General features: G+C 50.3%; 1 protein-coding gene across 2 annotated transcripts in view; it reads left to right on the plus strand.

The window, feature by feature from the left end:
- Positions 1 to 710: 710 nt before the first annotated feature.
- Positions 711 to 12966, plus strand: part of XPO7 (exportin 7) — a 57332-nt gene continuing 45076 nt past the window's right edge. For both annotated transcript variants that reach the window (XM_085080398.1, XM_085080399.1), the window contains exons 1-4: positions 711 to 818; positions 9219 to 9365; positions 10292 to 10385; positions 11640 to 11806. In XM_085080398.1, the coding sequence (XP_084936524.1) occupies positions 801 to 818; positions 9219 to 9365; positions 10292 to 10385; positions 11640 to 11806 (426 nt within the window). In that variant the 5' untranslated portion in view covers positions 711 to 800. The remainder of the gene's footprint in view (positions 819 to 9218; positions 9366 to 10291; positions 10386 to 11639; positions 11807 to 12966) is intronic.

A 12966-nucleotide genomic window follows, 5' to 3' on the forward strand; every position in this document is an offset into this window, starting at 1 on the left:
CCAGGCTGCCCGGCTGTCCCCGCTGTCCCCAGGCTGCCCGGCTGTCCCCAGGCTGCCCGGCTGTCCCCGCTGTCCCCAGGCTGCCCGGCTGTCCCCGCTATCCCCGCTGTCCCCAGGCTGTCCCCGCTGTCCCCGCTGTCCCCAGGCTGTCCCCAGGCTGTCCCCAGGCTGTCCCCAGGCTGTCCCCGCTGTCCCCGCTGTCCCCAGGCTGTCCCCGCTGTCCCCGCTATCCCCGCTATCCCCGCTGTCCCCGCTGTCCCCAGGCTGTCCCCGCTGTCCCCAGGCTGTCCCCAGGCTGTCCCCAGGCTGTCCCCGCTGTCCCCAGGCTGTCCCCGCTGTCCCCAGGCTGTCCCCAGGCTGTCTCCGCTGTCCGGGGTGCGCGGCCCCTTTAAGGCCGTGTCAACAAACCCCGCTCGCGCCCCTCCCTCCATCCCCCGCGTCCTGACGTCAGACGCCGCGGGCCGCGCGCGCACCGGGGGCGTGGCCCGGGCTGTGTGGGCGTGGCCTATCCCCGCGCGCAGGTCCCGTGCTGCCCCGTGGGCGTGGCCTGGGCGGGGCCGGGCGGAGCCTGGAGCGGCGCGCGCAGGCGGGATGGCGCGCTTCTGGCCGCGTGGGCGTGGCTTCCCCCGTGCGGGGCGTGTCCCTCCGGCGCGCGCAGGCGCGGGGGGCGTGTCCCCCGCCGGGGGGGCGTGGCTTGGCGCGGCGCAGGCGCGGTGCGGGCGGCGGCGCGGGGGGACGCGGTGGCGCCGGGCCCGGCGCAGGCGGGGGCGGAGGCGCGAGCGGAGCATGAATGGGGCAAGATGGCGGATCATGTGCAGGTGAGCTCCGGCGGCTCCGCGGCGCTGCCCCGGGCCCGCCCGCCGCCCTCCCGGCGGCCCCGCGCCGCCCCCCCGCCCCGCGCGGCCGAGCCCCGCGCGCCCAGGCCCGGCCAGGCCCAGGCGGCTCAGGCGCGCAGGCCGCGCTCGGGACGGAGCTGCCGCCGCCGCCGCTGGTCCCCCGGCTGTCCCTCTGTGTGTCTCCGTGTCCGTCTGTCCCCCCGTGTGTCCCCGTGTCCCCGCCGTGCATCCCCCCGGCCGCCGGCGGCTCTTCCCGCCGCTGTCCCCCCCGTGTGTCCCCAAGTCCCTGCCCGTGTCCCCCCGCCCTGTGTCCCCATGCTCACCGTGTCCCCCCTGTGTCCCCCTGTGTCCCCCTGTGTCCCTCTGCTCCCGGCTGTGTCCTGCCGTGTGTCCCCATGCTCCCCACAGTGTCCCCGCAGGTGTCTCTGCTGTGCTGCCGGTAAGGAAATATTTGGGAAAATTCCACTCCGATCCCGCTTTTCCCCCTGGAAACCAAAGCCAGCTCCCCGCTGTCACCCGCTGTCCCTGTCGCTGTCCCCCGCGCTCTCTGGGGGATCAGCTCCCTTATCCCAGTGTGGGAATTCTCCTCCTGTTGGGCTCCTTGGCATGTCCGCCTGGTTTGGTTCATCTCCAGCCCTGTGCAGAGCTGCAGCTCGGGGAAAAGGGTTTTTTGGGATGTTAAAAGTGAATCCCACAGTGGGGAAGTTCATGGGGTTGGAGGCAGGAGGGAAATTTGGGATCTGAGCTGCTTCCAGGCTGGAGTGGAGAGAGCAAAACCCTGGGAAAAGATCCCAAAACTGCCTAAAGGGAACCTAAATCCTCTGAGAGGAGCAAAACCTCTCTGCAAGGAACCTAAAATCCTCAGAGAGGGAGCAGAGCCTTCTGACGGGGCTCTGATTGCTTCTGGAGATACCAAAAACCCTCTGGAAGGTCCCTAAACGGACCCAAAACCCACTGAAAGGGACCCTAAAACCTCTGAAAGGAGCCCTAAAATCTGTGAAAGGAACCCTAAACCTTTGAAAGGAACCCTAAACCTTCTGCAAGAACCTCAAACCCCGTGGGAAAGAGACCCTAAACACTGGGAAACAGTCCCTAAACTCTCTCAAAGGCACCTAAACCCTCTAAGAAGTACCCAAAACTCACTGAGAGAGACCCTAAAACCTGGGAAAGGGACCCCAAAACTTGGGAAAGAGACCCTAAACTCTCGGAAAAGGACCCTAAAACCTGGGAAAGGGACCCTAAACTCTTTCAAACCCTCTAAGAGGTCCCCAAAACTCACTGAGAGGGACCCTAAAACCTGGGGAAGACAACCTAAAACCTGGGAAACAGACCCTAAGGCCTTGGAAAAGGACCCTAAACCCTGGGAAAGGGACCCTAAAACATGGGGAAGAGACCCTAAACACTCGGAAAAGGCCCCAAAACTTTGGAAAAGGACCCTAAATGCTGTTAAGGTACCCTAAAACCTGGGAAAGGGACCCTAAACTCTGGGAAAAGGCCCAAAAACCTTGGAAAAGGACCCTAAATCCTCTTCAGGTCCCCCAAACCCTGGCTGCTGTCGCTGTCAGAAGCAGCCAAAACAAAAAGAGGTGCAGCTGGGGGTGTTTTTTTGCATCAGATGTTGGTTGGGCTGGCGCTGGATTTGCATGGAGGCCAAAACCTTGGGTAAAGTGTAATGCCTGGGAGTTATTTATTATCCCTGGAAGTTTGGGAATCAATCCATCCATCCCCCTGGGAACCACAAGGGTGAGCAGTTTATTAACTCAGCAGAGAGCCAGGTTGGTCGGGAAGGTTGTTGGGAATTGTTTCCTGGGTGATCCCGAGGGAGAGGAGGAATTGCTGCGTGATTAACTGCGATTTTCCTGCGGGAAAAATCCTGATTTTTTACCAAGCTGCTCCAAAATTCAGCTCCAAATCCGGGTTTTTTCCTTGGTAAATGTCAGATTGGGCAAGGTGGGAGTTGGAGCTGGAGGGGTTGGGATTTGTTGTTAAAGTTTAACTGCTGAACTTTGGGAGATCTTCCCGGCAGGGAAAAGGGATTTGAAAAATCGCTTGGAGCACCTGCAGCTCCGGGAATTGCGCTGTGGGATGAATGGAACTGAAAGTTGGAGCTCAAAATTGGAGCTGGATGGGGTTTGGGGGGATTTGGTGTGCTTTGGGGTGATGGGAAAAGGGAAGAGAGGAGAGATTTGGGGAAGGAATTCTTCCCAGCCGTGAGCAGGGAAATCTCCTGCTATCCAGGTTATCCCAGCCTGGCCTTGGACATTCCAGGGATCCAGGAGCTTCTCTGGGAATTCCATCCCCAAAATCCCATCAAATCCCACTCTCTATCCCTTTGAAGCCATTCCCTGTTTCCTGTCCCTCCATCCCTTATCCCAAATCCCTCTCCAGCTCTCCTGGAGCTCCTTCAGGCTCTGGAATTCTCCCTGGAATTTCCTTTCTCCAGCTGGACATTTCCAGCTCTCCCAGCCTGGCTGCAGAGGGATTGGTGGTGTTTTTATGGAATGGATCTGGGTTTGATGAAACGGGGATTTGGGAATAAATCCTGGCTGGCAGCAGCTGGGAAAGGTTTGGGAAGTTGGGAAAATCCTTCTGCTGCTTCCTGAGAACTTCAGTTCAGGTGGTAAATATTCCCAGAGGAACTTTTGGAATGGTGGTGGAACCCAGAAAGATTTCCTGTGGATGTTATTTGGTGTGGTGGAACCCAAATTCATCTTTTATGGATTTTATTTGGTGTGATGAAGCCCAAATTCGTTTTTTATGGATTTTACCTGCTTTGCTGGAGTCCAAAAATATATTCTTTCAAACTTTTATTTGGTGTGAAGAAGTCCAAACTGATTTTTTTATGGTTTTTACTTGGAGTGAAGAAGCCCCAAAACCACTTTTTATGGATTTGACCTGGAGTGGTGAAACCCAAACAGACTTTTTAAGGATCTTACTCAATGTGAAGAAGCCCAAAAAGATTTTTTTCCTGGATTTTGCCTGGTGTGATGAAACCCAAATCCATTTTTTGGGATTTTACCTGCTGTGATGAAGCCCAAAATTTTTTCTGTGGATTTTACTTGGAGTGATGGAACCTAAATTAATTTTTCATGGATTTTTCCTGCTGTGAAGAAACCTCAAATAAACAAATACGGATTTATACCCAGCGTGGTGAAGCCCAAACCCATTTTTTATGGATTCTACCTGAATTTTCATCCTGAAAAGTCACAAACTGTGGGAACTCTGAGTGATCCCAGCGAGTTTTGGTGGGAATTGTGTGTCCAGCAGTGGGAAATGTCTGGGAACAAAGGCTGCAGTGATGGGGATGCAGGACAGGAGGATCAGATGATCCCAGGGGCTGGGAGGGAAAATCCTTCCAGCAAATTATTCCAGCACCGACTTTTCCACAAAAAAAGCTATTTTGACTTCTCTTGGAGTGAAAATTTTGGGATTTTCCAGGTTTTGGAAGCATCACTTGCTCCTTCTTGAGGTCGTTAATCCTATTTTTTCCCTTTGGAATTAGATTTCTCCCATCTTTTCCTTTGAATTCCACTTTTTTTAATGTTTTCCATGCAGTGGGATGCACTTCCTGTGTGGGATGGTGATGGGTTTTGGGGTTCTGTTGGATGTTTCTCTTGGATTTTAGGCAATTTTGGGTGGAATTTGTTGGGAATTCCTTTGCCCTGCTGTTCCCAGCGTGGTGTGGTTGTGGACAGAGCGATTCCAGGAGTTAAGAGTCCAAGGACACCTTGCTGGGAAAGGCTGAAAAATGCTGGAAAAAGCTGGAAAATGCTGGGAAATGCTGGAAAATGCTCATTCCTGCTTTCCCTTCCTGCCCCAGTGAGGTGATTTGCAGTGTCACCTCCCTCCTTCCCAAAGGAATTCCTTCCCAAAATCCCATCCATCCCATCCCTCTGCCATTCCCTGTGTCCTGTCCCTCCAGCCCTTGTCCCAAATCCCTCTCCAGCTCTCCTGGAGCTCCTTTAGGCTCAGAATTCTCCCTGGAATTTCCCTTTTCCAGCTGGACATTCCCAGCTCTCCCCTGGTTGATATTCCAACATGAAATGTTGGAGAGCAGTGAGAACCAGGCGATGGTTTGTTCCCAGTGCTGAAAGAAGGGAAGTTCAGATGGGCTTTGGGAAGGAATTCCTGGCTGGGATGGAATTCCCAGGGAATTTGGCTGCTCCTGGATCCCTGGAATGTCCAAGGCCAGGCTGGATAATTGGGATAATGGGAGATGTCAAGGTTGGAACTGAATGGGATTTAAGATCCTCCAAACCCAAACCATCCTGGAATTCTCCAACCCAGGAATTACATCTGGAATTGTATCCAGAGCTGGTTTTCCCTTTGGACAAACCCCATTTCTGCTGCCAGGCAATTCCAGAGGCTCTGGAATGTCCCAAGGGCTGCAGCTCAGGCTGCTCTCCTTATCTGGGTCCCCAGAGCTGCTGCAGCACTGTCACCCTGCAGTGACATCCTTATCTCAGCTCCAGCAGTGGCACTGCCCAGGAATGTCCCAACTCCTGCCTTCCTGCTGCCCTTCCAGCCTGGAATAAACCTGCCTGGATGCTCCTGCAGGAGGGAAACGTCCTGGGAATTCTGTGGGATGAAGGGTTGATGGGAATTCCTTGGAATGCAGGATGGAAACATCCTGGGAATTCCTTGGGATGAAGGGTTGATGGGAATTGCTTGGGATGAAGGGTTGAAACCTCCTGGGAATTCTGTAGGATGAAGGAGTGAAACATCCTGGGGATTTTGTGGGATGAAGGGTTGAAACATCCTGGGAATTCCTTGGGATGAAGGGTTGATGGGAATTCCTTGGATTGAAGGGTTGAAACATCCTGGGAATTGTGTGGAATGAAGGATGGAAACATCCTGGGAATTCCTTGGAATGCAGGGTTGAAACATCCTGGGAATTCCTTGGAATGAAGGATTGATGGGAATTCCTTGGATTGAAGGGTTGAAACATCCTGGGAATTTTGTGGAATGAAGGATGGAAACATCCTGGGAATTCCTTGGGATGAAGGGTTGATGGGAATTCCGTGGAATGAAGGATTGAAACATCCTAGGAATTCCATGGAATGAAGGATTGAAACATCCTGGGGATTTTGTGGAATGAAGGGTTGATGGGAATTCTTGGAATGCAGGATGGAAACATCCTGGGAATTCTGTGGAATGAAGGATCGAAATGTCCTGAAGATTCCATGGAATGAAGGATTGAAACCTCCTGGGAATTCCTTGGGATAAAGGATTGAAAAGTCCTGGGAATTCCATGGAATGCAGGATGGAAACCTCCTGGGAATTCCTTGGGATGCAGGGTTGGGGCAGCTCAGGTGCTTTGCTTAGTTATAATGATTAAATTAGGAAGGAAATGAAGGAATTTGTTGGTGAGAATTCCCAAAAATTATGGTTTTCATCCGAATTTATCCGGTTGGATTGCAGTTATGAGGAATTTGGGGTTTTTTTCCCTTGGATATTTATGCACATGAAATTAAAAATAAAATTGCCAATCACAAAGTGAAAATTCAGGATGAAAACTCCCCAGATTGGGATTTCAGCTTTCCCCCGGAGTTGCTTTCCTGGGATTTGGGTTTTTTTCCGTGTGTCCTTAAATCCCCCAATCCCAAACCCCTCTCTGTATCCAGAGAAATCCCATGGGTGGGAATCAGGGATTGGCAGGGCAGGGCCAGGCAGAGCCACACCGCTAAAACCTGGGATGGAAATCCTCCTCGGATTAATCCAATTTCTGTTCCCTGCTGGATTCACTCCTGGATAGCATTTAGTGCTTTTCCCGGCATGATTTCACAGGAATTCTGAGCTTTAATTCCCATGGTGTCCCTGTGGGGTGAATCTCCAGGGGAACATGGATTGGTTTTGGATTTTTGGGAATTGCATCCTGTGTTTCCTTGGGAATTCTGAGCTTTAATTCCCACGGCGTCCCGGGGAGGTGAATGTCCAGGGGAACATGGATTGGTTTTGTGGTTTTGGATTTTTGGGAATTGCATCCTGTGTTTTCACAGGAAATCTGAGCTTTAATTCCCACGGGGTCCCTGGGAGATGAATCTCCAGGGCATAACGGATTGGTTTTGCGGTTTTGGGTTTTTGGGAATTGCATCCCATTTCCTCAGGAATTTTGGGCTTTAATTCCCATGGTTTCCCTGTGAGGTGAATCTCCAGGGGAACACAGATTGGTTTAGGGCTTTTGGGTTTTTAGGAATTGCATCCTGTGTTTCCTCCGGATTGGTTTTGGGTTTTTGGGAATTGTATCCTGTGTTTCCTCGGGAATTCTGAGCTTTAATTCCCATGGTTTCCCTGTGGGGTGAATCTCCAGGGGAACATGGATTGGTTTTGGGTTTTTAAATTTTTGAGAATTGTATCCCGTGTTTCCTCCAGATTGGTTTTGGATTTTTGGGAATTGTATCCCATGTTTCCTGAGGAATTCTGAGCTTTAATTCCCACGGGGTCCCTGGGAGGTGAATCTCCAGGAGAACACAGATTGGTTTAGGGTTTTTGGGTTTTTGGGAATTGTACCCCGTGTCTCCTCCGGAATATTTGTGGGTTTTTGGGAATTGTGTCCCATTTTCTCTGGATTGGCTTTGGGTTTTTGGGAATTGAATCCCATGTTTCCTGAGGAATTTTGGGCTTTAATTCCCACAGTTTCCCTGTGGGGTGAATCTCCAGGGGATCACGGATTTGGTTTGGATTTTTGGATTTTTGAGAATTGTATCCTGTCTTTCCTCCAGATTGGTTTTGGGTTTTGGGAGTTGCATCCTGTGTTTCCTCAGGAATTCTGAGCCTTAATTCTCACAGTGTCCCTGTGAGGTGAATCTCCAGAGGAACACAGATTGGTTTTGGGTTTTTGGGAATTGTATCCTGTGTTTCCTCAGGAATTTTGGGTTTTTGGGAATTGTATCCAGTGTTTCCTCCGGATTGGTTTTGGGTTTTTGGGTTTTTGGGAATTGCATCCCATTCCTCCGGCTCAGAGGGAGTTAATTCCTGGGCTCCAGGCAGGCTGGCACGGCTCAGGCTCTGGGCACAAACAAGGGGGTTTTGTCACTGCCAGTGTCACACAAAAGCAGCCATGGAGTCACACGAGTCGCTGGGAATTGGTTCCTTGGAAATGGGAAGAGAACTGACTGCAGGCAACTCCACATTCCCTGAGCTTCTCCAGGAATTCCTGCATGGGGATGGGGAAATTGTAAAAAATTGGGATTTTTGTCCCAGAATTTGTGGGGTTTGTGGCCTTTGGTTCATCCTTGTCCTGCTGAGTTCTTCCCAGGGATTCACATCCAGGACAGGGAATGGAAGCAAAGCTGTTGGGACAACATTTTCCATGAGATTATTCCAAAAAAATTTGAAAAATCAAAGAATCACAGCTCTGGGATATGATAAAAAAGAAGATAATTATTCCAGAGGGTCCCTCTCTGTGTTCCTGTGTTTCCTGGGGCTGATCCTGGCAGCACAGATCCCAAATTCCCTCTGCTTTTGGCCTGGAATTGCTGTGCAGGGAAGCGTGGAAGCTGCTGGGACTGTGCTCTGCAGAGCAGCCTCTCCCAAAAATAAACCCCCCAGCCAGGGCTATCCTTGTTTTTGGAAAAACCCAAAATGCCAGCGGGTTTGGAATGCTCCAGGTGAGAACACCTGCTGGTGAATCCAGCAGCAAAATCCCCTGGGAATGTTTGGATCCATCTGCAAATCCACCTTTGAACCAGGACACCTCAGGAGGGATCTGCCCAAATCCCAATTCCTGGGAATATTTTCCAGCTGGCTGAGCACTCAGGATCTGCCTGGGGGTTTGAAACCCCTGTGGAGGATCCAGAGAGGCTCCATCCTGTTCCTGCTGCAGGGATTTGGGATGTTTGGGATGGGAATGGTTTGGGAGAGCTCCTCCCACCATGCTGGGATGGGATGGGATGGGATTGGAGGTGCTTCCCATCCCAAAGCATTCCGTGGAATCCATTGTGGTGCAGTGCAGAGGGAATGTGAGCTCAGTTTGGGAGGAATTCCACAGTCTGGAATTTGGATGGGATGTTTGGAAGGAATTCCCAGAGAATTTGGCTGCCCCTGGATCCCTGGAATGTCCAAGGCCAGGCTGGGATGACCTGGGACAGTGGAAATGTCCCTGCCCATGGCTGGGGTGGGAATGGCTGAGATTTAAGGTTCTTCCAACCCAAACCATTCAGGGATTCCACTAAAAAAGGTGAAAACCAGAATTCCCACACAGGGAATTCCACAAATCCAGCAGAGCTGAGTGCTTTCCTTCCTTCTCCACCAGCAAAGCCAAATCCATGTCACTTACCCAAAACCCCAACCCCCAGGTGACACCACCGAGAGCTCCAACACTTCAGTGACACCACCTGCCACCCCTAAACCCCTGTTTTCCGTGTTTTCCCTGTTTTCCAGAGCCTGGCCCAGCTGGAGAACCTGTGCAAGCAGCTCTATGAGACCACAGACACGGCGACACGGCTGCAGGCTGAGAAGGCGCTGGTGGAGTTCACCAACAGCCCCGACTGCCTGAGCAAGTGCCAGCTGCTCCTGGAGAGAGGCAGCGTGAGTACATCCCCAAATCCCCCGGAATTCTGGCCTTGGGAGGAGGGAATTGCAGCCCCAGATCCGTTTGGGAGCAGAAATTCCCCAAAAATCCCATTGTGCCCTGAGCTGGTGGCACTGCCATGTCCCAGCCAGCCCTGCCAGGGTTGGTTTTTTTGGGAAAAGCTGCTCCTGGCACTGCTGCTTCCCTGCCTTTTCCAGAGGGAAAAGCTCATTGGAAGCTTTCCTGCTGGAATTAACTGCTTCACCTGAGGGCAAATAAATAAATACATTATATTAATAAATTGTATTTTAATAAATAAATTTGTTTTTGAGGGAAGATCCCAAAGCCCAGTTCCATTCTGAGTGGAATCCATTGTTTCTCCGACCTTTTCCAGAGGGTTTTTTGTTCCCTCTGGGATCTGTCTTTGGGAATATTGGAATAAAGAGTTTTCCTGCATGGATCCCAGCCCTAGATGTCACAGGAACCAGCATTGTCCCTTCCCTGGCTGGAATTTAGGGGATGAGGTTTGAGGTGAATTCCGTAATTTTTATCCCAGGATGAGCTCAGTGATCCATAGGGAACACATTTGAACCTGGATTTAGTACCCATTGAGTACTAATTTTTTTTTAAATTTCTGATTTAATTTTTTAAAATTTCTATCATCCACTCATATGGTTCCCAGGGATAATTCCAGCCTGGAATTGAAGGAAATTCTCTTCACTTGGATTGTTTTTCCTGTTTCACTCCTGCCTTCAATCCCAAAGCTTCTCCTCAACTCCAGCTTGTTTCACTTCAGCAATAAAATTCCATTTTTCACCTTCAACACAAATTTCCCAGCAGGGACCATTGCCTAAAACCCACTCCAAACCGCTTCTCCTCCATGAATTAAAATTCCTTTTGTGTTTATTTGCATTTATTTGGGTTTTTTCTTCCTTCTTTCCAGTCCTCCTACTCCCAGTTACTGGCAGCCACCTGCCTTACCAAACTGGTGTCACGCACAAACAACCCCCTGCCGCTGGAGCAGCGGATAGATATCCGTGAGTATGGAATCTTTGCCCAAAAAATCCGTGGAATGTCACTCCCTGGGATTCCTGTCTGTGGGTGGGAAGTTCCCTGCAGGTTGTGGGTTTTCCAGTTGGGATGTTGGTTTTGTTATGGATGGGTTGGTTTTGCTTCGAGGCTGAAAATCCTGAATTTTTTGGGATGAATGGGAATGAGAGCTCTGTGCTGTGGTGGATAAGCCAAATAAACCACTTGGGTTTGATAGATTTATTTCAAAACATAAAATTGGCTTTTTTCCAAGGATTTGGGTCTCTGGAATGTCATTTGGGTTTGGATTTGGGATTTAATCCATCCCTGCTCCTTCCTGGAGAATGGGGATGGATCCTCCAGGGAAGCAGGGAATGCCTCAGCCTGCTTCCCTTTTTATCGATGATTTTCCCAAGGAAAAGTCTGGGAATGTTTGGGTTCTGAAGGGTTTTCCAGCCTTGGAACAGGTGGAATTCCCATCCCTGGAAATGGTGGATCCATCCTTGGCCGTGGATTTGGGGATGGTTGGATTCCATGGCCTCAGAGGGCTTTTCCAACCTTTTCCAACCTTCACAATTCCTTGATTTTTGGAGCTGAGGCAGCAAACAAATGAGGTTTGGGGGTGGCAATCTCACCCCATTTCCAGGTGTATTCCAGAGGTGAATCCACCCTTTTCCAGGTGTATTCCAGAGCCAAATCCACCCTTTTCCAGATATAATCCACCCCATTTCCAGATGTATTCCAGAACCAATTCCACCCCTTTTCCATGTGTATCCCAGAGCTGAATCCACCCTTTTCCAGGTGTATTCTAGACCCAAACCCACCCTTTTTCCAGGTGTATTCCGGAGCCAAATCCACCCCATTTCCAGTTGTGTTCCAGAGCTAAATCCACCCTTTTCCATCTGTATTCCAGAGCTAAATCCACCCCTTTTCCAGGTGTATTCCAGAATCAAATTCACCCCTTTTCCATATATATTCCAGAGCCAAATCCACCCTTTTCCAGGTTTATTCCAGACCCAAATCCACCCTTTTTCCATGTGTATTCCAGACCCAAATCCACCCTTTTCCAGGTTTATTCCAGACCCAAATCCACCCTTTTTCCATGTGTATTCCACCACCTAAACTCCCCAACCAAAACCTCCAGCTTCACCACCAACCCCCCAAATCCCCTCCAACCCCCACATTCCTTTCCTCAAACCAACCTCCCAACCACTCCTATTCCCACCTCAATCCCAGGGCTCTAAATCCCACCTTTTCCCCAGGGAATTACGTGCTGAACTACCTGGCCACGCGGCCCAAGCTGGCGACGTTCGTGACGCAGGCGCTGATCCAGCTGTACGCGCGAATCACCAAGCTGGGCTGGTTCGACTGCCAGAAGGACGAGTACGTCTTCAGGAACGTCATCAACGACGTCACCCGCTTCCTGCAGGTCAGATCCCCCAGCCTGTCCCCAAAGCTGGGAGTTTGCAGCAGCTTCCTGCAGGTCAGGTTTCCAGAATTCCCAAAATCCAGGAGTTTTTCCCGGGTTCATGCAGGTCAGATCCCTAAGCTTGTTCCCCAAATCTGCCAAATCCAGGAGTTTGCAGCAGCTTCCTGCAGGTCAGATTGCCAGAATTCCCAAAATCCAGGAGTTTTCACCGGGTTCCTGCAGGTCAGATCCCTGAGCATGTCCCCAGAGCTGCCCAATCTGGAAGTTTGCAGCAGCTTCCTGCAGGTCAGGTTCCCAGAATTCCCTAAATCCAGGAGTTTTCACCAGCTTCCTGCAGGTCAGATCACTGAGCTTGTTCCCAAATGCCAAATCTGGGAGTTTGCAGCAGCTTCCTGCAGGTCAGGTTCCCAGAATTCCCAAAATCCAGGAGTTTTCACCAAGTTCCTGCAGGTCAGATCCCTAAGCTCATTCCCAAATCTGGGAGTTTGCATCAGTTTACATGCAAGTTTCCAGGATTCCCTAAATCTAGGAGTTTGCAGCAGCTTCCTGCAGGTCAGATCCCCCAGCCTGTCCCCAAGTCTGGGAGTTTGCAGCAGCTTCCTGCAGGTCAGATCACTAGCTCATTCCCAAATCTGGGAGTTTTCGGCAGCTTTCTGCAGGTCAGATTGCCAGAATTCCCCAAATCCGGGAGTTTGCAGCAGTTTACTGCAGGTCAGATCCCTGAGCATGTCCCCAAATCTGGGAGTTTGCAGCAGCTTCCTGCAGGTCAGGTTTCCAGAATTCCCAAAATCCAGGAGATTTCACCGGGTTCCTGCAGGTCAGATCCCTGAGCTCATTCCCAAATCCAGGAGTTTGCAGCAGCTTTCTGCAGGTCAGATTTTTTTTTAGCTAAATCCTAATTTTTTTAGCTAAATCTTGATTTTTTTTAGCTAAATCCTAATTTTTTTAGCTAAATACTGATTTTTTAGCTAAATCCTAATTTTTTAACTAAATACTGATTTTTTTTTAGCTAAATCCTAATTTTTTTGGCTAAATACTGAATTTTTTTAGCTAAATCCTAATTTTTTAACTAAATCCTGATTTTTTTTTCGCCAAATCCTGATATTTTTAGCTAAATACTGATTTTTTTTTAGCTAAATCCTAAATTTTTTAGCTAAATA

The sequence above is a fragment of the Lichenostomus cassidix genome, chromosome 22 (genome assembly GCF_008360975.1).
Source record: "Lichenostomus cassidix isolate B80296 chromosome 22, HeHo_3.0, whole genome shotgun sequence".
Taxonomy (NCBI): domain Eukaryota; kingdom Metazoa; phylum Chordata; class Aves; order Passeriformes; family Meliphagidae; genus Lichenostomus; species Lichenostomus cassidix.